The 25,493-nt window shown below is 39.8% G+C and overlaps 1 protein-coding gene across 1 annotated transcript; it reads right to left on the bottom strand.

Annotated features, from left to right (window-relative positions):
- Positions 1–2,326: 2,326 nt before the first annotated feature.
- On the bottom strand, positions 2,327–24,174 carry LOC134310041 (immunoglobulin superfamily DCC subclass member 3). The gene is made up of 14 exons (XM_062991557.1): positions 24,120–24,174; positions 23,630–23,935; positions 22,448–22,592; positions 22,201–22,331; positions 21,970–22,107; positions 21,330–21,488; positions 12,877–13,042; positions 12,535–12,788; positions 11,495–11,659; positions 10,150–10,338; positions 8,214–8,330; positions 6,705–6,834; positions 6,478–6,607; positions 2,327–2,449 (listed from the first exon to the last, which is right to left on the bottom strand). Exons 1-14 carry the CDS (start codon positions 24,172–24,174, stop codon positions 2,327–2,329), a joined length of 2,208 nt encoding a protein of 735 aa, XP_062847627.1.
- Between the last annotated feature and the right edge of the window lie 1,319 nt (positions 24,175–25,493).

The raw sequence follows: 25,493 nt of genomic DNA, 5'->3' as shown, positions 1-25,493 counted from the left end.
TTCACATCATCATCACATGAAAATCTTCTTTCCCTTAAAGCTTCTTTGGGCATCCAAAAAGGTGGAAATCAGATGGAGCTAAATCCGGACTTTGAACATCTCTCAGACACGCCCGATTACTCCTCCTACTAAACGTTTTGAAGATCCCTCGTATATTTAATATTTTGCAGTTTTGGTATCACACACACGGCTGTTAATAAAGACAGAATCTGTGTGAAATAAAACGTGAAACCTTAATTTACAACCTTTTATAAAACGGGACGTCCCGTTCATTCATGACGACGAATCGAAGGTTATAAAAGATCAAAAACGGCTTAAACAGGTTCATCCACCTTAAAAAAAATAAAAATAATAAGCAGTATATTACAGAACAAGAACAAATAAGAATAAACAGTGACTAAACGACAGTAATTAACATGAAATGTCGGGTATTTATGAGGTATTTGGTCACATTTCACTATTAATTCATTAAGTATAAAAGTTATTTGGCAGGTCCGGCTCCTTTCTCGTACCGACGTATGAAAATATAGCGGATATTCATCAGTCATCATTTAAGGTTCTACGTTCTAGTAAAGGCTTTAAAGATCAGAACTAAGCGTGAAGAACTCGACAGGGTTCGAGGTTTCTTTTCTTGCTTTGGTTAACGGGAAGCTGGAGTTAAAGTTTGGTTATAAAACTATCACGGCCGCCTGCGGAACACGGCGACGGGAGCGAAGACTAGAGGACTAGAAAATATCAAGGAAAAGCATCAGAGTTTAGCATCTTTGGAAATCGTTCGACTTGCTTTTCATGAGGTTTTTTGGAGGTTAAACACAGAGGAGACCTGGAGGAGACCTGGAAAGGGTTAGTACATTATTAAAAGCATCAGAACTCCAAGTCCACCGCCGGTTCTCCTGCGTGTGCTAGTAGGAAAGCGCTAGAACACCAGGCGTGCTCGTTTAGTCCGTTCTTTCCTACTAGTTATTTTAGTTGAACTGTTTGAAGGAGGAGCCGCTCCTCTTCGAAGGTCCGGCATCCACTGAGCATGTGCAGTACGGGTGAGAGAGTGAGAGTTCGTCACGGTGGCGGACGCGGGCGAAAGGCATCGGCGGGGCAGCACGGGTCGTCAAAAGCGGGCGAGGCTCGTACCCGAGGCTTTCGTTAGAGGTAGATATGCTAGACCAGCAGCACGGCAGGCGGACGGTTCACCCTGATAGCTCCGACGTTCTCGTCAGGCTGAGGTAGCTATCTTTGGAGGTTACGTGTTTTGGTGTAGGGGAGAAGGGGGTACAAATTTTGGGAAAAGAGGTTGGACGAGGGGGGGTGGGGTGGTTCCACTCCATCTCACTCAAAATGGGTCACATTTATAAGGCTACGACGGAATTTAACAGTCTAACGACGTAACTACGATCGGAGCTGCGCTACACACGTGTGTCACGTTAAGGCCGCTAATAATATATAAAATATATAATAATAATATAAGTTATCATAAAGTAAATAAATACAAGTGACATTTATAATAGAAATAATGTTTATAATTGGTTCTCTCCCAGTTTTCCATCTAGTCGTATCCAATTCCCCTATCGTATTGCCCCTCAGACCTCAGACACGTGTGCAGTAGCACCAGGCGGATTCATATGAAGATCCGTATCGCGCACCGAGAGTCACGCACTGATCTCCATTATCCCCCGTCTCTGTGCAGTACCATCGATCTGCCAGCAGAGGTCGTAACTGCAGCACTGCAGCCAATTATCAATCACAGTCTGTTACTTTTGTAATGGTGCCATAGTCTGCTGGGTGGGAAAAGACAGGGCGTGGGTGGGAAAAGACAGGGCGTGGGTGGGGGGCGGGGTCTTTGACACTGTGTAAGGACCCTGGCTAGTAGCCCGAGGCGCCTGTACAGAAGCGGAGGAACGTGGAGATCACGCGCCGATCCAATAAGAAGGGGTCGGTGGAGAGCGAACACGTCGGAGGGAGGGCGTGTCAGGAGAAAATACCCTCCTCGTACACCATTGGATCCAGCAGAGGAAGAGGAACTGGCTATGACTAAATTGGGAGAATAAAATCTGGTATGAGGAGCAGATCCGGTGTGGTGACGCCTAAATATATAGTTTAGTTCAGTTTACATTCAGTAACTGCAGTATATTCTCTAATACAAACATACGTGTGTGTGTGTATAACATAAGTGTGTGTGTGTGTGTATAACATAAGTGTGTGTGTGTGTGTGTGTGTGTGTGTGTGTGTGTGGGACTAAGGCTTTGGTGAACAGTGTGAGATGGAGTGGCCAAACACAGTTCTAAGGGGGGGGGGCTGAGAAAATAAAAAGTTTGGGTCTCAGACGGGGTAATTAGCCCGTGCCTGTGCTCTGTGTAGTTGCCCGTGCCACGCCCTGTTGGCAGCCGGGCTGCTCCTCGATGAGGACCTGGCAGTGCGCCCCTGCAGCCTGGCTCTCCGCTGCCCCGCCCTCAGACTGTGAACACAGAGAGAGAGAGAGAGAACACATCGATTATTTACAGTCTGGTTCTTAATAAACGCTACTGCAGGCTGTTTATTTATTTTTTATTTATTTACATAATTTTTTATTTATATATATATATATATATATATATATATATATATACAGTGTATCACAAAAGTGAGTACACCCCTCACATTTCTGCAAATATTTCATTATATCTTTTCATGGGACAACACTATAGACATGAAACTTGGATATAACTTAGAGTAGTCAGTGTACAGCTTGTATAGCAGTGTAGATTTACTGTCTTCTGAAAATAACTCAACACACAGCCATTAATGTATAAATAGCTGGCAACACAAGTGAGTACACCCCACAGTGAACATGTTCAAATTGTGCCCAAATGTGTCGTTGTCCCTCCCTGGTGTCATGTGTCAAGGTCCCAGGTGTAAATGGGGAGCAGGGCTGTTAAATTTGGTGTTTTGGGTACAATTCTCTCATACTGGCCACTGGATATTCAACATGGCACCTCATGGCAAAGAACTCTCTGAGGATGTGAGAAATAGAATTGTTGCTCTCCACAAAGATGGCCTGGGCTATAAGAAGATTGCTAACACCCTGAAACTGAGCTACAGCATGGTGGCCAAGGTCATACAGCGGTTTTCCAGGACAGGTTCCACTCGGAACAGGCTTCGCCAGGGTCGACCAAAGAAGTTGAGTCCACGTGTTCGACGTCATATCCAGAGGTTGGCTTTAAAAAATAGACACATGAGTGCTGCCAGCATTGCTGCAGAGGTTGAAGACGTGGGAGGTCAGCCTGTCAGTGCTCAGACCATACGCCGCACACTGCATCAACTCGGTCTGCATGGTCGTCATCCCAGAAGGAAGCTGACGCACAAGAAAGCCCGCAAACAGTTTGCTGAAGACAAGCAGTCCAAGAACATGGATTACTGGAATGCCCTGTGGTCTGACGAGACCAAGATAAACTTGTTTGGCTCAGATGGTGTCCAGCATGTGTGGCGGCGCCCTGGTGAGAAGTACCAAGACAACTGTATCTTGCCTACAGTCAAGCATGGTGGTGGTAGCATCATGGTCTTGGGCTGCATGAGTGTTGCTGGCACTGGGGAGCTGCAGTTCATTGAGGGAAACATGAATTCCAACATGTACTGTGACATTCTGAAACAGAGCATGATCCCCTCCCTTCGAAAACTGGGCCTCATGGCAGTTTTCCAACAGGATAACGACCCCAAACACAACCTCCAAGGTGACAACTGCCTTGCTGAGGAAGCTGAAGGTAAAGGTGATGGACTAAACTCAATTGAGCACCTGTGGCGCATCCTCAAGTGGAAGGTGGAGGAGTTCAAGGTGTCTAACATCCACCAGCTTCGTGATGTCCTCATGGAGGAGTGGAAGAGGATTCCAGTAGCAACCTGTGCAGCTCTGGTGAATTCCATGCCCAGGAGGGTTAAGGCAGTGCTGGATAATAATGGTGGTCACACAAAATATTGACACTTGGGCACAATTTGGACATGTTCACTGTGGGGTGTACTCACTTATGTTGCCAGCCATTTATACATTAATGGCTGTGTGTTGAGTTATTTTCAGAAGACAGTAAATCTACACTGCTATACAAGTTGTACACTGACTACTCTAAGTTATATCCAAGTTTCATGTCTATAGTGTTGTCCCATGAAAAGATATAATAAAATATTTGCAGAAATGTGAGGGGTGTACTCACTTTTGTGATACACTGTATATATATATATATATATATATATATAAATATATTTAATTATATATTTGTTTATATTATTTATTTATATTATACATGTATTTATGTATACATTTATTTACTTATATATTTGTTTATTTATTTATTTGATTTTATATTTGTTTATTTAGTTAGATATATATTCATTTAGTTATATAATTATTTATTTTTATACCTATTTATTTATTTATACATTTATTTATATACATGTATTTATTTATATAATTATTTATTTATTTATTATATATATTTAATTATATATTTATTTATTAATTAATTTATTATTATACATTTATTTGTGTATACGTTCATTTACTTATACTTATACTTTACATATTTTGTATTTATTTATTTGATTATATATTTGTTTATTTAGTTAGTTATATATTCATTTAGTTATATATTTATTTAGTTATATACTTACTTATTTTTATACTTATTAATTTATTTACAGATTTATTTATATACATATATTCATTTATATAATTATTTATTTAAATAATTATTTATTTATGTATTTATTAATGTATTTATATAATTTTCATTTATTTATATAATTTTTTATTTATATAATTTTTTATTTATATATTTATTTGATTATATATTTGTTTATTTAATTAGTTATATATTTATTTAGTTATATATTTACTTATTTATTTATAAATGTATTTATATACATATATTTATTTATTTATATAATAATGTATTTATATTAGGGCTGTCGAAGTTAACGCGATAATAACGCATTAACGCGACCTCAATTTAACGCGATTAAAAAAATTAGTGCCATTAACGCAAATTCTAGTTCATGTTGACACTTGACTGGTAGAACAAACGTTTTAATGTCGGACTTGCCACCGTTTTTCATTTGCGGTTTGTTAACATAATGTAACCGATCGTGGTAGTGATGCACTTGCATAATAAAGAAATAAATACACGCTATATTCACAAGTTGTCGGGAGCAGAACACTTTATTACACTTAATTAACTTCTTCTTCTGTACCGAATACCGGAAAGCTGAGTCGAGCACGTTAGTTCATAAACTATGGAAGCCCCAAAGGGTCAAAACACACTCACTTCGTGTAGAAACGTCCATCAAACCATCGTCACGATACAACCACAGACAAGTCTGATACAATAACTACGCCTTATCCCACCTAAAGCACCGCTGATCTACAATGTTTGCTGATGGAGAAATTCTAACCTACAATCTGACATTTACTGCCTAGTATGTGAGTGAATAAAACTCCCTTACAGTTTTCTCTTGTCCCAGCAGTTTTTAACATTAGTACATTTAGCATAAAATGTGTTCACCATTTTAATTGTAACATTTCACTTAAAAATCCTTGTTTTCTATAACATTTACACAGATTTTTTTTAATGCGATTAATCGCGATTAACTATATGAAATTCTGAGATTAATCGCGATTAAAATTTTTAATCGTTTGACAGCCCTAATTTATATAATGATTTATTTATTTATATAATTGTAATTTGTTTATATACATTTTAGTTATATATTTATTTGATTATATATTTATTTATGTATTTATTTGTATTTATAAATTTATTTATTTATTTATACATTTATTTATATAATTAATTATTTATATATTTATTTATTTATATAATTATTATTTTTATAATCATTTATTTATTTAAATATTCATCTATTTCTTTTTTTACACTGTAGGGTCAACAGTTTAGGGCAGGCCTGCACAAGTCCTGACCTCAGCCACCACTCAACAGCTCTGGGACAAACCGGAACACCAACTGATCATCTTTCCACTGAATGGGCACAAATTCCCACAGACATACTTGAAAGTCTATTTAAAAAGCCTTCTTCAAAGATCACATAGAAATGATCTCAGGTGTCCAAATACTTTTGGCCATATAGCATACATAGACACCACTCCTCATATTTGGGGTTCAGCCTCGTTTGTTCCTTTCTTGCAGCTTCGAGGGAACAGTTTAGGGAAGGCCCTCCTCTGTTCCAGTTAAATCAAGATCCATTATGGTGTAGCTTGACACCTTTGGGATGAATTGGAACCCTGACTGGAGGCCTGATCTTCATGTCCAAGATCAGTGCCTGTCCTCACTCTGGTGCTTTTTTCACAAAACGGGCACAAATGCTCATAGAGACACTCCAAGTTCTTAAAAAGCATACTAAAAGAGTGGAGGCTGTTATAGCTGCAAAGACCAGTGCCCAACTAGCTTACAGTCAGGTGTGCACATACTTTTGGATGTATAGCGTAGTGTAGGTTGGTACCTGAGGGGTCAGCTCTATCGCCTCCGCCGTGCGGACGGCGCTTTCTTTCGGCCCTGTGTCTCTCACGCCCCCCGGTGGTTCTGTTTGAGGAACGCTCCAGTCGTCCTGCGTCCCCTTCCCACACAACGAGCTGCTCGAACACACACACACACACACACACAGATCAAACACATGAGGTGTGGAAGCGCTCAAGCTCGAGGCGTTTGAGTGAAGGAACGCCGGCTCACCTGCGACGGTACGCGAACACCAGGAACAGCACACAGAAGATGATGCAGGCCATGCCAATGTGGATGCCAACCACGATGCCAGTGATAGAGCTCTCGCCATCCTGTCTGCAGTTACACACGCTCTGCCCTCCTGTTCACACACACGAAAAATAAAAGATCAAAGCTTAGTTTCAGAACTGCGTCCACATGATGAAGATTGGCTGGTCTGAGGAAGGGAGGGTCGTAGAGAACACCGATTATTTACAGTCTGGTTCTTAACCCTTTGATGCACAAGCTAAGAAAACCCTTTCTAATGCACAACATGGGTGGAAAATGACCCATATTCATCCATTCCAGAATATTTTCATATGCACATTTGTCAGTTATTCATGTATTTGCTGTCTTAGCTAATAAAAGCTATCTATACTAGAATATGTAAACAGCTTGCAAGCAAATAGTATTGGACATATTCAAGATTCAAGGGCCGAATCTTTGGTTGTCTTTCAAAAGATCAGTAAATATGTTTTTGACTACAAACACTTACAAATGTCAGTAGTTCCTGTCAAATTCCATAGTAAATACATAAGGGTCATTTTTGACCCATGTTGTGCATTAGAAGGGTAATGATACAAAAATGATTTTTAATAAAAAAGCAAAAAATATAAAACTGAAATAAGGATTTGTGATGATCAAAAACAAGTTGATTGAGGAATTCATGGAAGCTTGAATGTTGAAATTAATTTATTGCAAAGATATAGAAAATAAAAACTCAGTTGGATCACTTTTGACCCAGGTTGTGCATCAAAGGGTTAATAAACGCTGCTGCAGGCTATTTATTTATATATTTATTTATATATTTATTTACATATTTATTTATCTACTCATATATTTATTTATATATATATTTATATATTTATTTATATATCTATTTATATATTTATTTATATATTTATCTACTCATATTTATTTATATATTTATTTATATATCTATTTATATATTTATTTATATATTTATTCATATATTTATTTATTTATATATATATATATCTACTCATATATTTATTTCTATATTTATTCATATATTTATTTATTTATATATATATATATATCTACTCATATTTATTTATATATTTATTTATATATCGATTTATATATTTATTTATTTATATATTTATCTACTCATATATTTATTTCTATGTTTATTTCTATATTTATTTCTATATCTATTTATATATTTATTTATATATTTATTTATATATTTATTTATATGTCTATTTATATATTTATTTACTTCTTTATTTATATATTTATCTATTTATTTATTTATATATTTATTTATATATTTATTTATATATCTATTTCTATATTTATTTATATATTTATTTATATGTCTATTTATTTATTTATTTACTTCTTTATTTATATATTTATCTATTTATATATTTATTTATATATTTTTATATTTTTATACAGAATCTGTTCATGGTGTATAAAAACGGCTAAAAATCCCAAATTGTGCTTTGATCTCACCAGCGCTGTTCCTGCCTCCCGTTCCAGCATCAGTCAGCGAGACCAGGCGTTTGTTGCCGATGCTGTCGCCGTTCCCGTTAAACGCTACCAGCTGGATCTCGTACACCGCCGAGCTCTCTGTCATACAGTACAGAAAATACCAGAGGAATCAGGGGCTTAGGCTATGACCAAAAACATGTTCCAAAATCTGAAGTCATTCTTGGCTTGTGTGTGTGTGTGTGTGTGTGTGTGTGTGTGCTTGCGAATCTAACCGAGGTGTGAGATGTTGTGTGTGTTGATGTGTGTGTGTGTGTGTGTGCTTGCGAATCTAACCGAGGTGTGAGATGGTGTGTGTGTTGATGTATGTGTGTGTGTGCGAATCTAACCGAGGTGTGAGATGGTGTGTGTTGATGTGTGTGTGTGTGTGTGTGCGTGCGAATCTAACCGAGGTGTGAGATGGTGTGTGTGTTGATGTATGTGTGTGTGTGCGAATCTAACCGAGGTGTGAGATGGTGTGTGTTGATGTGTGTGTGTGTGTGTGTGCGTGCGAATCTAACCGAGGTGTGAGATGGTGTGTGTGTTGATGTATGTGTGTGTGTGCGAATCTAACCGAGGTGTGAGATGGTGTGTGTTGATGTGTGTGTGTGTGTGTGTGTGCGTGCGAATCTAACCGAGGTGTGAGATGGTGTGTGTGTTGATGTATGTGTGTGTGTGTGTGTGTGTGTGTGTGTGTGCGTGTGTGTGTGCGTGTGTGTGTGAGCGAATCTAACCGAGGTGTGAGATGGTGTGTGTGTTGATGTGTGTGTGTGTGTGTGTGTGTGTGTGTGCGTGTGTGTGTGTGTGTGTGAGCGAATCTAACCGAGGTGTGAGATGGTGTGTGTGTTGATGTGTGTGTGTGTGTGTGTGTGTGTGTGTGTGTGTGTGTGTGCGTGTGTGTATGTGTGAGCGAATCTAACCGAGGTGTGAGATGGTGTGTGTGTTGATGTGTGTGTGTGTGTGTGTGTGTGTGTGTGTGTGTGTGCGAATCTAACCGAGGTGTGAGATGGTGTGTGTGTTGATGTGTGTGTGTGTGTGTGTGTGTGTGTGTGTGTGAGCGAATCTAACCGAGGTGTGAGATGGTGTGTGTGTGTGTGCGAATCTAACCGAGGTGTGAGATGGTGTGTGTGTTGATGTGTGTGTGTGTGTGTGTGTGTGTGTGCGTGTGTGTATGTGTGAGCGAATCTAACCGAGGTGTGAGATGGTGTGTGTGTTGATGTGTGTGTGTGTGTGTGTGTGTGTGTGTGTGTGTGTGTGTGTGCGAATCTAACCGAGGTGTGAGATGGTGTGTGTGTTGATGTGTGTGTGTGTGTGAGCGAATCTAACCGAGGTGTGAGATGGTGTGTGTGTGTGTGCGAATCTAACCGAGGTGTGAGATGGTGTGTGTGTTGATGTGTGTGTGTGTGTGTGTGTGTGTGTGTGTGCGTGTGTGTATGTGTGAGCGAATCTAACCGAGGTGTGAGATGGTGTGTGTGTTGATGTGTGTGTGTGTGTGTGTGTGTGTGTGTGCGAATCTAACCGAGGTGTGAGATGGTGTGTGTGTTGATGTGTGTGTGTGTGTGTGTGTGTGTGTGTGTGAGCGAATCTAACCGAGGTGTGAGATGGTGTGTGTGTGTGTGTGTGTGTGTGTGTGTGCGAATCTAACCGAGGTGTGAGATGGTGTGTGTGTTGATGTGTGTGTGTGTGTGTGTGTGTGTGTGTGTGTGTGTGTGTGTGAGCGAATCTAACCGAGGTGTGAGATGGTGTGTGTGTGTGTGTGTGTGTGTGTGTGTGCGAATCTAACCGAGGTGTGAGATGGTGTGTGTGTTGATGTGTGTGTGTGTGTGTGTGTGTGTGTGTGTGTGTGTGTGTGTGAGCGAATCTAACCGAGGTGTGAGATGGTGTGTGTGTGTGTGTGTGTGTGTGTGTGTGCGAATCTAACCGAGGTGTGAGATGGTGTGTGTGTTGATGTGTCCGGGGAAGCGCTCGTCCGGCCCGAACTGCTCCTGAGGCACCACGCGGTGGGACAGTTTAAACCCCTCCACCTTCCCTGGTTTACTGGGCAGCTCCCAGTACACCTGCATGGCGGTGCTGTTCAGGACCTTGGTGAAGAAACTGGGCATGCTGGGAACTGCACAGAACAGAACAGAACGATCGGTCACCCGATTAATTTATTAGGAAACATTACAGAACATTTCACACTACACACTAGACGGCCAAAAGTATTTGGACGCCTGACCGTGAGCTATTTGGACATAAGTGGTATTAACATAGAGTGAGCTTTAATTTAATCTAAATATTATACAGTATAAACATCTGGATTTATTCATCCTTTTTACTAATGCATTAGCTTTTTACCCTTGATCAAAAAAGCAAGTTAAGGTACTGGACTAGTAATCAGAATGTTGCTGGTTCAAGCCCACTGTTGGGGTCCTAACCCTCAACTGCTTGCCTCAAACTGTCGGTACTGTGAGTCGCTTTGGATAAATGCGTCTGCTACGTGCTGAAAATACAAATAAATAAATATATAAATATATATATATATATATATAAATATTTGTGATCTTTTCAGCTTTAACAACAGTGTGGCTGTGTATGGGAATTTGTTTAGGTGTCCAATATATTTATTTATTAACATATTTATTTATAGATTTACTTAGTTATTTATGAATTCATTTATTTATTTATATATTAATTTAATTATATATTTACTTATTTACATATTTATTTATATATTAATTTAATTATATATTTACTTATTTACATATTTATTTATATATTAATTTAATTATATATTTACTTATGTATTTATTTACATATTTATTTATATATTTACTTACTTATTTATAAATTCATTTATTTACATATTTATTTATATATTTAGGACCTTCCCTAAACTGCTGCTGCCCAGTTGGAAGCATGTCGTTTCCTTTATATGACTGATTTATTACACCTGTGAGCAGCTACAGTAAATGCAATCATTAGACGGGGTGTCCCAATACTTTTGTTCATCCATCAAGAGACATAATTTGACAGATTATATTAAAAATAAACACAAAAGTACCTTAATATTCCCTCCTGGTTTTGTTGTGAATATTAAAGCTTTAAATAAATCGATGATTCGAATCAGCTTTAGATTTTAATCATTATATCAATAAGGGTTTAATTTGTCCTTTTTCTGGGGTCTGATTTCCTTATTTTGGGGGTTATGAAAGTGACCATCCTAACACAGACCAGGGCTGAAATGAGGTCCTGTCTGGACCTCTGTAGCTCTGGTGATGACTTACCGCCCCCTAGTGTTGTAGCAGTGACAGTGTTGGAGTTCTGACTGGCACCCAGAGGTGAGTAGGCTTTCAGGTAGATGGAGTAAGTGGTTGCTGGTTCCAGGTTACTGAATTCGTGCTGGAACGTGTCCTTACTCACGGCCTCCTGGAGCTCCTTACTGTCCGGTTCTGGAGAAGAAATAACGTAGAATCGTTCAAGCTTGTAAGATTCAGAGCGCAACAGAAGATCAATAGTTCTGACGCGCAGGTTCTGATCTTGGACATCAAACTCCATAAACAGAGGTGGTGGAAGCCCACGAATTTTACTTTCAAAAATGGTATTTTTGATTAGAATTGATGCAATAAAAATTCATCAAACTTTTGCAGATGACAGCTCATTCATTATACTTCTAATGTTTATTTGTGAGATGAATCTGACTAAATATTTCAGATAATAATTCTTAAAAAATTGGAGGACATGGGGGAAATGTCTAAAAATGTGAAGAAAATTGAGGGAAAATTGTATAAAATTTTGGAGGAAATTGAGGGGAAATGCTTAAAAATTAGGAGGACATTGGGGGAAAACGTGTAAAATCTGGAGGAAATTGGGAGGGAATGCTAAATATTTTGAGGAAAATGGGATAAATGTATAAAAATGTAAAGAAAATTGGGGGGAAATGTGTAAAAAACTTTGAGGAAATTGAGGGGAAAATGCTTAAAAATTTGAGGAAATTGAGGGGAAATTTATAAAAATTTGGAGATAACGGGAAAATGTGTAAAAAAAATTGTAGGACGGGGAAATGCATAAAAATTTAAAGGGAAATATGTATCAAAATTTGCATGATATTGAGGGTGAAATGCTTAAAAATTTGCAGGAAATTGGGGGGAAAATGCATAAAAATTTGGAGGAAAATGCGACTTTTCGTTTTATTATTTGCCTGCACATTTGAATGAAAGGACGACAAACTAAATTGAGCTTTTTTGGACACACTAGGGTAACACTTGAGTTATACTATTATATTTATATATATACAGTATATATATATGTTGTTTATCTTTCGAACCTCCGAGCATGCGGATGTGCAGCACGTAACCGATGATGCCGTTAGTGTCGTGGGCGTCAGGCTGGTTCCAGCTGAGCTGCAGCGAGGTGGGCGAGAGCGGCGTGGCCCTCAGGTCCTGAGGGGCCTCGGGGAGCGGATTCTCCGATTGGGACACAGCCAGACGAGCGCTGGCCTGGTTGGTGCCGGCGCTGTTCTCCGCTATGCACTGGTAGATGGCCTCGTCTCCCGCCGCGATCCTGGTCACGGCCAAAGTGCTGCAGGGCGACAAGAGCTCACAGTCAGTCATGGATACGGACGTCGGCATGGAAACGTGTGGGCGGAGTGTGAGGAGGGCAGGGTTACCTGTTGTTATTGGTGAGTTTAACGTTGTCTCCGGGGGTGAGGATCTTGCCGTTTTTTAACCAGATGAGGCGCGGCTCTGGGACCCCCTGAGCCTGGCAGGTGAACACCGCGCTGCCCCCTATTGGTTTGGAAACGGACTGCGGCCACTGCAGGAACTCGGGAGGAGCTGCAGGGGAACAAAAGGGTGTTTTTTGGAATAATTCAGTAGATGCCAGTAAATAAATAATTAAATAAATAAATAATAAAATAAATAAGTGAAAAGTAAGTAAGTAAAAAATAAATAAATACAAATAAATACAAATAAATACAAATAAATAAATATAAATAAATATAAATTATTTAGTAGATGCCAATAAATACATAAATAATTAAATAAATAAATAAAAAAACAAGTAAAAAATAAAAATAAATAAAGAATTAAATAAATAAAGAAGTAATTAAATAAATAAATAATTAAATAAATAAATGAAATGTAAAAAATCTAAATAAAGAAATAAATGAAAAGTAAGTAAGTAAAAAAATTATATAAATAAATAAATAAAAATAAATATTAATTAATTAACACATATGGATATAAATAAAAAAATAAATGTAAAAAAGTAAGTAAAAACTCACAAATAAATAAATTAATATAAATTAATTAATACATACACATATAAATTAAATAAATATAAATCAAAAAGTGTTTTGAAATAATTCAGTAGATGCCAATAGATAAATAAATAAATACATAAAAAGTAAGTAAGTAAAATAAATAAATAAATATAAATAAATAAAAATAAATTAATACCTATAAATATAAATTAAATAAATATAAAGAAGTGTTTTGGAATAATTCAGTAGATGCCAATAAATAAATAAAAAGTAAGTAGATTAGTAAGTAAATAAATAAATACAAAATAAATGCATAAATATAAATAAATTAATACATAAATAAATTATTATGGTTGTCCAGAACTGAAACACTATATGGCCAAAAGTATTTTTCTAATTTTCAAACTGCAGTGATTGCTAACAGGTGTAATAAATCAACACTGTAATGGAAATCATATGCTTCCAGTTTTGCAGCAGCAGTTTAGAAAACGCCGTTTCCTGTTCCAGCATGACTGTGCCCCTGTACACAGAGCACACAAAGCCACTTAACAGCTCTGAAATGACCTGGAACATCAACATCAGCGCTCAGCCATCTGAATGCTGTCATCTTTAGACTGAATGGACACAAATTCCCACAGACGTACTTCAAAGTCTTGTGAGGACACTCTATTTTACCACTGTTTGTTTTTGAAATGGGACGTCCGACAAGCTCATGCTCAGGTAACGTTAAATATCCCTGAAAGAACAGCAGCAGCCTCAACTCTAAACCTTATAACCTTGCAAACCAATCAATAACTGCCTGTTAATCAATACGTTCAGCTGGATTCTCTTAGATAAACGTGGAGGAAGGGTGGAAGGTGCTTCTGGCTAATCTTAGCTGAGCAAGCTAAAAACGCTATCCGTAAACAAGCGGTTATCGATGATTAATTAACAAATAGGTATATTTTATACGTCATAAACCCAGTAAGGTGGCAGTTGTAGCCTAGGGGTTAAGATACTAGACTAGTAAGCAGAAAGTTGCTGGTTCAAACCACACTACTGTTGGGCCCTTGAGTAAGGCCCCTAACCCTCAATTGCTTAGGAAGTCGTTTTGGATAAAAGGTTCTGCTAAATGCCGTAAACGTAAATATGAGGTGAGAGCGAGTGTGTGTTTCTGAAGTGTGTGTTTCTGTAAGGAGGTGAAAGTTCTCCTGCTTCTCCTCCCAAAGCCCATCACGAGCGTGAATAGAAACCACTCCACTGTATTTACACACCTCGAGTGAGGCCTAAAGCACACACACACACACACACACACACACACACACACACTGAGCCGTGTGTGTGTGTGTGCTCAGCGCTTATTTTAATAGCCGGACAGCGAGGGTAAGGGGGTCCAGAGAAGAGCTCTTCAAACTGGAATAGCTGGGCAAACAGAGGCGGACCGGACGGAGCGCGGGTCTCGTTACGGGCCGCGGCGTCTCTGTGAACGTATCACGGTGAAAAGGTAGCCGTGAACTTCACGGTCACAGGAAACGTGGGAGTGGACGGAATCGTATCGTCCCGGGACTTCGTTACCCCTCCGCTCATTCTCCGTCCATTTGTCGAGCTGTATGTCGCCCACAGGCCGCCCGCGGTCCCAGAAGACCGAGCGTATTAATGCCCCCGATACTCACGCTCCCACCCCCACACTGATATTACACATGGTTTCCTAGAGGCCTGTCAGGATGGGGTCAGGGGTCAGGGGTGAGAGGTGATTCTTCACCGGGACACATTTATTCCACCCCTCCTCCTTCAGCTCCATTATTCCATTCTGTTATTCCTGCCCGTCCATTGTCCTTCCAACTCTATTATTTATATAATTATATATTTATATAGACTGCATTATATATACTACATTTCTGTTATACTGATTGACTAACAAACAGTGTTTTATTTTTTTTTATTGTAGGGTGAACATGCTAAATTTCATGCAAAGTCACAGTAATAAAAATAAAGTATAAAATATTAAATATAAATAAAACATTACTACGTTTCTATTTTTAATAATTAAATAAAATATAAAATCTATTTGTTTTTAATTTAACAATTTTTCACTATTTCTGGGCAAACAAATATCAAAAAACGTGTCAGTGATTATTAGTTATTAGGGTTTTTATTGTCAGGTGAACATGCGAAATCTACTGCAGTGTGACAATAATAAAAAAAATGTTTTTTATAAGTATAAAAATTTATAAAAAATGTACAAAATAAATCAGTAACAGCTGTAAGTGTTTAGAAACAATTTTATACAGATTTATTTTAGTATTTTTAAATATTGCTCGTAATTCTACATCCTCTATTTTAAATACAATATTTTTTCACTCTTTCTGTGCACAAAAATGTCAAACAGTTTTACTTTTTTATTAGTTTTGTGAGTTTTGTGTAGTTTTTTGGTGAACATGCAAGATCTCCTAGGGTGTAATAAAAAATAAAAAAAGTAAAAAATATAACATTTATAAAATAAATCAGTAACACCTGGAAGTGTTTATAAATGATTTTATACAGACTTACTTTACTATTTTTAATAATTAAATAAAATACTTCACTATTTTTAATAATTAAATAAAATACTTTACTATTTTTAATAATTAAATAAAATATTATTTTACTATTTTTAATAATTAAATAAAATATTAAATATATTTGTTTTTAATTTAAATATTTTTTCACCATTTCTGTGCAACCAAATATAAAAATAAACATGTGTCAGTGATGCAAAATGAAACATTTCATGTAACGGTTTTACTTTTAGATTTATTTTAGAAGCCGTGTTTTATTTGTTTTTTTTATAGTAAGGTGAACATGCAAAATCTGCTGTGTGGTGGTAATAAAAATAAAACAAATAAATATTTATAAAAAATGATAAAATAAATCAGTAACATCTGGAAGTGTTTATAAATGATTTTGGTATTATTTTATACAGATTTACTTTATTATTTTTTAAATATTGCTCATAATTCTACATCCTGCGTTTCTATACAGTTTTTTTGTACATTTATTCTATCCTGATTGACTAAAATTCCAAATTTCAAATTTTTTTCTTTTAATTTGCACCCGAATGTCCAGCCTGGTTCCCATATCACCCAGCACCGGGTGTGTTGGGTCACAGACACGGGTGGAGGGCAGCGGAGGGCAGCAGACAGCGGTCGGAGTCCATGACTAATTCTCATTTACATTCTCTCATCTCATGCAAATCAGCTCACCGAACCCGGGGCCATTCAAACACACACAAACAAGCTGCTCAAGTTCAAGTGTTTGGGGAGGGGGGGGGGGGGGGGGGGGGGGGTTGTGTGTGTGGGGGGGGGGGGGGGGGGGGGGGGGGGGGGGTGACTGAACCCAGTGAGGCAGTGTGGGAAAAGCAGGCAGATGGTGTGACGTGCTGGACATTTAAACATGAGCATCAGTCAGTGTATGAACCTCACGTGTGTGTGTGTGTGTGTGTGTGTGTGACATCTGCATCGCTGCACCCACATTATATTATCATTTCATGAATAGCTTATTCCTCACTGCCTGGTTGATATTCTACATGGTCAGGGTTGCAGTGGGTGCAATATATATCTTGGAACAAGGGGCGTATACAGAATGTAAACACTACATGAGGGTAAGACTTGTATATATGTATATACACCAATCAGCCATAACATTAAAACCACCTCCTTGTTTCTACACTCACTGTCCATTTTATCAGTTCCACTTACCATATAGAAGCACTTTGTAGTTCTACAATTACTGACTGTAGTCCATCTGTTTCTCTACATACTTTTTTAGCCTGCTTTCACCCTGTTCTTCAATGGTCAGGACCCCCACAGGACCACCACAGAGCAGGTATTATTTAGGTGGTGGATGATTCTCAGCACTGCAGTGACACTGACATGGTGCTGGTGTGTTAGTGTGTGTTGTGCTGGTATGAGTGGATCAGACACAGGAGTTGGAGTTTTTAATCACCTCACTGTCACTGCTGGATTGAGAATAGTCCACCAACCAAAAACATCCAGCCAACAGCGCCCCGTGAGCAGCGTCCTGTGACCACTGATGAAGGACTAGAAGACGACCGACTCAAACAGCAGCAATAGATGAGCGATCGTCTCTGACTTTACATCTACAAGGTGGACCGACTAGGTAGGAGTGTCTAATAGAGTGGACAGTGAGTGGACACGGTATTTAAAAACTCCAGCAGCGCTGCTGTGTCTGATCCACTCATACCAGCACAACACACACTAACACACCACCACCATGTCAGTGTCACTGCAGTGCTGAGAATGATCCACCACCTAAATAATACCTGCTCTGTGGTGGTCCTGTGGGGGTCCTGACCATTGAAGAACAGCATGAGAAAAGGGGGTAACAAAGCATGTAGAGAAACAGATGGACTACAGTCAGTAATTGTAGAACTACAAAGTGCTTCTATATGGTAAGTGGAGTTTTAATGTTATGGCTGATCAGTGTATACTATATGTACAGTGTATCACAAAAGTGAGTACACCCCTCACATTTCTGCAGATTTTTAAGTATATCTTTTCATGGGACAACACTGACAAAATGACACTTTGACACAATGAAAAGTAGTCTGTGTGCAGCTTATATAACAGTGTAAATTTATTCTTCCCTCAAAATAACTCAATATACAGCCATTAATGTCTAAACCACCGGCAACAAAAGTGAGTACACCCCTTAGTGAAAGTTCCTGAAGTGTCAATATTTTGTGTGGCCACCATTATTTCCCAGAACTGCCTTAACTCTCCTGGGCATGGAGTTTACCAGAGCTTCACAGGTTGCCACTGGAATGCTTTTCCACTCCTCCATGACGACATCACGGAGCTGGCGGATATTCAAGACTTTGCGCTCCTCCACCTTCCACTTGAGGATGCCCCAAAGATGTTCTATTGGGTTTAGGTCTGGAGACATGCTTGGCCAGTCCATCACCTTTACCCTCAGCCTCTTCAATAAAGCAGTGGTCGTCTTAGAGGTGTGTTTGGGGTCATTATCATGCTGGAACACTGCCCTGCGACCCAGTTTCCGGAGGGAGGGGATCATGCTCTGCTTCAGTATTTCACAGTACATATTGGAGTTCATGTGTCCCTCAATGAAATGTAACTTCCCAACACCTGCTGCACTCATGCAGCCCCAGACCATGGCATTCCCACCACCATGCTTGACTGTAGGCATGACACACTTATCTTTGTACTCCTCACCTGATTGCCGCCACACATGCTTGAGACCATCTGAACCAAACAAATTAATCTTGGTCTCATCAGACCATAGGACATGGTTCCAGTAATACATGTCCTTTGTTGACATGTCTTCAGCAAACTGTTTGCGGGCTTTCTTGTGTAGAGACTTCAGAAGAGGCTTCCTTCTGGGGTGACAGCCATGCAGACCAATTTGATGTAGTGTGCGGCGTATGGTCCGAGCACTGACAGGCTGACCCCCCACCTTTTCAAACTCTGCAGCAATGCTGACAGCACTCCTGCGCCTATCTTTCAAAGACAGCAGTTGGATGTGACGCTGAGCACGTGCACTCAGCTTCTTTGGACGACCAACGCGAGGTCTGTTCTGAGTGGACCCTGCTCTTTTAAAACGCTGGATGATCTTGGCCACTGTGCTGCAGCTCAGTTTCAGGGTGTTGGCAATCTTCTTGTAGCCTTGGCCATCTTCATGTAGCGCAACAATTCGTCTTTTAAGATCCTCAGAGAGTTCTTTGCCATGAGGTGCCATGTTGGAACTTTCAGTGACCAGTATGAGAGAGTGTGAGAGCTGTATTACTAAATTGAACACACCTGCTCCCTATGCACACCTGAGACCTAGTAACACTAACAAATCACATGACATTTTGGAGGGAAAATGACAAGCAGTGCTCAATTTGGACATTTAGGGGTGTAGTCTCTTAGGGGTGTACTCACTTTTGTTGCCGGTGGTTTAGACATTAATGGCTGTATATTGAGTTATTTTGAGGGAAGAATAAATTTACACTGTTATATAAGCTGCACACAGACTACTTTTCATTGTGTCAAAGTGTCATTTTGTCAGTGTTGTCCCATGAAAAGATATACTTAAATATCTGCATAAATGTGAGGGGTGTACTCACTTTTGTGATACACTGTATATACTACACGAGGGTTAAACCTGATTGTTATTATAATAATGCTCATTATTATATTACTATTATATTATTACCAGAATCGTGTTCGTCAGGTTCAACGAGCAGTAATAAAACAGCCAAACGTGTTATTGGGGGGTTAAAGTGTTACTGGAGTGTGTTTAGAGTTCCGTGTTTATCTCTGAGTGACGGGGTCGGTCGGGTCTCTTTGTTCCTCAACCAGCGAAATCAATACGTGAGAGGATTTGTTATCCGGCCACCGCAGGACCCGGCGACGCAGACGGACGCAGGAATTGATTGAATAAGAACCGAAGAGAGGAAAATCTGGGACCTGAATGCAACCTTTGTTCTGGTTTCTGTGCTTTTCGTGCGTGTAGATCTGGAATTTCACTCATTCATCTCATACAATTAAATATCAGTAATATTTATCCACAATTACTGTGGTCGTTTTCATACGTGCAGCTCGCTGTATAATTTAATAACCCCCTTCCTCCTCGGTAAAGAAGATGGGCAGGGGGGTGGGGGGTATAAATGTCCAGCTGGAGTCCTAGTTCCAGTCTGTCTAATCATGGAAATGTAAAATGAGGGTCATGAGGGGGTTTGGATGAAGGTCAGCTCAGTCCAGAGGTCACAGCCAGGTCCAAAACAGCAAACCTGCTCTCATTTACATCAGTGTGTAGAGATCCAGTCATTGGGTCTGTCTGAAAACCTAGCGACCCGCCCTGCTCCGTCTACATCCTACCTGATCAGCTCCTCAGTAGAGAGGATTCTAATAAGACCTGGAGCTCATAAGGCAGATTATTTAGACGCTCTACTTTACATCACCGCAGTTTCAGCTTACTAAGCTAACACAGTTAGCCTCAGGCAGAGATGGGGACTCGAGTCCCTAGTGTCAGCATATATATATATATTAATACCCGCAACGCACGCAATGTGTAAATGTTCCAGCCAGCTCCCGGCGTAGTGATGAAGCGTCGCTCCCTACTCCCTACACAGTCTGAAGTTCACTTCATTTCAACATTCTTGTTACCTTTGGATCTGAATCTCACTTAAAATGGTGGAATACCCTACGTAGTGCACTTCACAGGAACAACCGGGGTGAATGGAACGCTCCTACAGAATCGGTGCTAATGGTTGAAAGACGCTTTCTGAACCAATCAGAGCTTCTGATTGTAATTGTTAGTAAGAAATGCTGTTATCTGCATTTATTCAGTTTGCGTCACACAGATGACGTGGTAATGAAACGCTCGATCGGCTTTCTAACCACTTCCTGTTTTACTTCACCACCGGGAAAAGTTTGGAGGTTTTTAATTATAAGCACATTTACAAAATAACGGATTCTGTTCCTAATGGGACGCACGCTTATAAATGTAATAGCATCTGGAAGAACAGAAGCTAAGGTAAGCAGCGGTTATGATGGTTTTTGCCGTGTTTGGGATTTTGGCCGCTGTGCCGTGATTTATCGAGCGCTTTTGTTCTGTAATGAAAACAAAACGTATCAGTTGAAGCTTTTAACTGGAACCTTCTTGTTACAGAAATTACATTCATTTACACAATGAGGAGGAAAGTAAAGACACGAAGTAAAACGGCTAAATACACTCGCTAATCTGTTGTTGTTTTTATCTGAACTTACAGATTATTTCTTTATTTTTACGCTACATTTACAATCTGTGTTTTGTGTAGATTATATTGACTCATGACTTGACTCGGACTCTAGCCTAAAGACTCGTGACTTTAGCCCTACCTTGCACTACCAGTCGTCCCAGTGCGGTTCGTCTCATCCTGCTGCCCGGTCTGTTGGCCGAGCAGACGTACACTCCAGAGTGCTGAAGAGAGACGTCCGAGATCATGAGGTTACCCGTCCCCAAAACCTGGATCCCCTCCACTCCGATCGAGCGTCCGTCTGAGACACACACACACACACACACAGACAGACAGACACACACACACACACACACACACGCACACACACAGACAGACACACACACACAGGAAACAACGGAACGTACATGTGAGATAGTATAACGTTATAGATCTGAAGCTGGGGTGGCATGGTGGCTCGGTGGGTAGCACTGTCGCCTTACAGCAAGAAGGTCCTGGGTTCAATCCCCATGTCTGCGTGGGTTTCCTCTGGGAGGTCCGGTTTCCTCCCACAGTCCAAAAACATGCAGTCAGGTTAATTGGAGACACTGAATTGCCCTATAGGTGAATGTGTGTGTGCGTTACTGTGTGTTACTGTGTGCCTTGCGCCCATTGAAAAGCTGAAATAGGCTCTAGCACCCCCCCCCGTAACCCTAACTGGATAAGCGGTTAAGAAAGTGAGTGAGTGAGTGAGATCTGAAGCTATAACGTCTGAGCGACGGGTGTGGGTGTGGCGGGCGTACCCAGCCTGCTCCAGGACACGATGGGCCGCGGGTTCCCCGTGGCGATGCATTCCAGTATGGCCGTCTGGTGGATGTTAATGGTGAGATTCTGAGGGCCCGAGAGGATCACCGGCTCTTTGTAGGATCGGGACGCGGCCCCTGCACAGGAACACAGAGAGAGAGATGAAGGATGTGAGACAGGAGTGAATCAGAACTGAATTAAGGAGTTAGGAACAGGACTATGGGTCGTACCGGTGACGGTGAGCTGCGCCTCATGACTGTAGCGCGTGTTGGCGATGTTTTTGGCCATGCAGCGGAAGAAGCCGCCGTCCTCGTGACGCACGCCGGTGATCTGCAGGATACCGTTGGGTAGTAACGTGTACCTGTACAGAGGGGAACCCCAAAATAGGTTTGTAATTAAAACGATATTTAAATTTAACATAAAAACACGTTAAACACACGTAAACAAGCCGTGTGTGGGTGTGGGTGGGTACACAACCTCTCATCGTCTGTGTTGAGGGTGGTCCTGTTCCTCTCCCAGGTGATGCCCGCCTCAGGAATCCCGTTGATGGCACAGTGGAGTCGTGCCACCCCTCCTTCATCTACTGCCATGGACTCCGGGTGGGTATGAAACTTCGGAAGAGCTGCAAACAGAGCAAACGATTCGATACGTGTACCATAGCGTAATTAAATCAATCAATCAATAAATATATCAATATATCAATAAATAAATAACTAAATAAATAAAACAATAAACCATAAAGTAAATAAATAACTAACTGAATAAATAAATCATACAGCAAATAAATAAATTACTGAATAAATAAATCATAAAGTAAATAAATAAAAAACTGAGTAAATAAATCAATAAACCATAAAGTAAATAAATAACTGAATAAATAAATCAATAAATCATAAAGTAAATAAATAACTGAATAAATAAAACAATAAATCATGAAGTAAATAAATAACTGAATAAATAAATCAATAAATCATAAAGTAAATAACTGAATAAATAAATCAATAAATCATAAAGTAAATAAAGAAATAACTGAATAAATAAATCGATAAATAAATACCCAAATAATTAACTCAATTCATAAAGTAAATAAATAAATAACTGAGAATAAATAAATAAATAAATCATAAAGTAAATAAATAAATAACTGAATAAATAAATCAATAAATCATAAAGTAAATGAATCAATAAATAACTGCATAAATAAACAACTGAATAAATAAATCAATAAATAAATACCCGAATAATTAACTCAATAATTCATAAAGTAAATAAATAAATCAATAAAAAACTGATAAATAACTAAATAAATCAATAAATAAATAACTGAATAATTAACTTAATAAATCATAAAGTAAATAAATAAGTAAATAACTGAGTGAATAAATCAATAAATAAATAAATAACTGAATAAATAAATAAATAAATAAATAAATCATGAAGTAAATAAATAAATCAATCAATCAATCAATCAATAAATAAATTAATTAATCACTAAAAAATAATTAGAATGAAAGCCTAAAAATTACAAATATTTTTATCAGCTGCTCCTACTAACTTTATTTATTTATTATTTATTTATTTTTATTTTTTTAAAGATTTTTTAGATTATTTTAAATTAAAACTAAAGCACTAAATCCCCCCGGCCCCGTTTCCACTCACATGCGAACTGGACCCGCGCTCTGCGGCTGATCAGCATCCCGTAGCGGTTCTGTGCGGCGCACTCGTACACGCCCGCGTCCGTCTCGTTGCTCTCCCGCCGTTTCTGGAGGTTCCGGATCAGGAGCCCGCCGTTACCCAGCACGGCCAGCCGGGGGCCCGCGCTGACGGGCACGCCGTTCCTCCGCCAGGTGATGGTGATGGGGCCCTCACCCTCCACCTCACAGTCCAGCATCAGGGGCCGGTCCCTCACCGCGATGACATCGTGGGGCTCTTTGATGAACGCCAGCTCCGAGGCCACGCCCAAATCTACAGGAAGTAAAGGAGGGTTATTGAGTTAGGTGGTATAAAGCACAGTGTCCAACACTAAACAGCCTATAGAAAGCACTCGGGTGGCACCGGGAATCCAGGGTTCGAATCTCAGCAGTGCTATCAGCCGGTCAGGTAGGTGGTCGACACAGCCTAGCCATTGGCTAGACTGTCTCAGCCATACCTCCACGCAGACGCCCGACCAGCCGATAGCACCGCTGAGATTCGAACCCTGGCATACTGGCATACGTAGTGGACTGGCGTACTTTAGCGCTGCACCACCCGAGCGCCTCACTACTGACCTCTAGTGATCTATAGGACAGCTACAATACAATAAGTGGATGAAACACTTACACACGACGTACTGCACAACGAGAGGGTGAATACATGATGATGATGATGATGATGAAGAATAAGATGATGATGATGGTGATGATGATGACACAATAAGGCACCACAATGAGCTGATGAAGAAGAGATTTCATCATCAATCACGATACTCCAGTACAAACATGTAAATATAAATATCCATTTTATCAGCTCCACTTACCATATAGAAGCACTTTGTAGTTCTACAATTACTGACTGTAGTCCATCTGTTTCTCTGCATGCTTTGTTACCCCCTTTCATGCTGTTCTTCAATGGTCAGGACCCCCATAGGACCCCCACAGAGCCGGTATTATTTAGGTGGTGGGTCATTCTCAGCACTGCAGTGACACTGACATGGTGCTGGTGTGTTAGTGTGTGTTGTGCTGGTATGAATGAGGTTTAAACACCTCACTGTCACTGCTGGACCGAGAATAGTCCACCAACCAAAAATATCCAGCCAACAGCGCCCCGTGGGCAGCGTCCTGTGACCACTGATGAAGGTCTAGAAGATGACCGACTCAAACAGCAGCAATAGATGAGCGATCGTCTCTGACTTTACATCTACAAGGTGGAGCAACTTGGTAGGAGTGTCTAATAGAGTGGACAGTGAGTGGACACGGTATTTAAAAACTCCAGCAGCGCTGCTGTGTCTGATCCACTCATACCAGCACAACACACACTAACACACCAGCACCATGTCAGTGTCACTGCAGTGCTGAAAATCATCCACCACCTAAATAATACCTGCTCTGTGGTGGTCCTGTGGGGGTCCTGACCATTGAAGAACAGCATGAAAGGGGGTAACAAAGCATGCAGAGAAACAGATAGACTACAGTCAGTAATTGTAGAACTACAAAGTGCTTCTATATGGTAAATGAAGCTGATAAAATGGACAGTGAGTGTAGAAACAAGGAGGTGGTTTTAATGTTATGGCTATGGATGAATGTATTGGGTGAAGGACCGGGGGTGTCTGGAGTCTGGGAACGTCGGGAGCGTCGCCCCGATCATGACGTCTTTATTCCCGTCCCGTATTTTCGGGCGTTTGCATGACAAAGTTTGAGGACAAGAGCTCAGGAGGAGCCGCTCCAGGCTATTCATCTCAGCTGAACGTGCACTTGACTTTCCCTGGTCTGATTGATGGCTCTGTTAACTACCCCCCCACCCCCCATCAAAAAAAAAAAAACATCCC

This window comes from Trichomycterus rosablanca, chromosome 3 (genome assembly GCF_030014385.1).
Source record: "Trichomycterus rosablanca isolate fTriRos1 chromosome 3, fTriRos1.hap1, whole genome shotgun sequence".
Lineage (NCBI taxonomy): Eukaryota > Metazoa > Chordata > Actinopteri > Siluriformes > Trichomycteridae > Trichomycterus > Trichomycterus rosablanca.
This window is presented reverse-complemented; position numbering and strand designations above follow the sequence as displayed.

Excerpts from the sequence above, each read along its gene's own strand:
- LOC134310041 (XM_062991557.1), bottom strand. The coding sequence starts at position 24,174 with ATGCCAGGGTTCGAATCTCAGCGGTGCTATCGGCTGGTCGGGCGTCTG. Across the intron at positions 23,936-24,119 it reads GGTCGGGCGTCTGCGTGGAG|ATTTGGGCGTGGCCTCGGAG; the intron begins GTATGGCTGAGA and ends TACTTCCTGTAG. Across the intron at positions 13,043-21,329 it reads GGGACGACTGGTAGTGCAAG|CTCCTCCCGAGTTCCTGCAG; the intron begins GTAGGGCTAAAG and ends GTTCCCCTGCAG.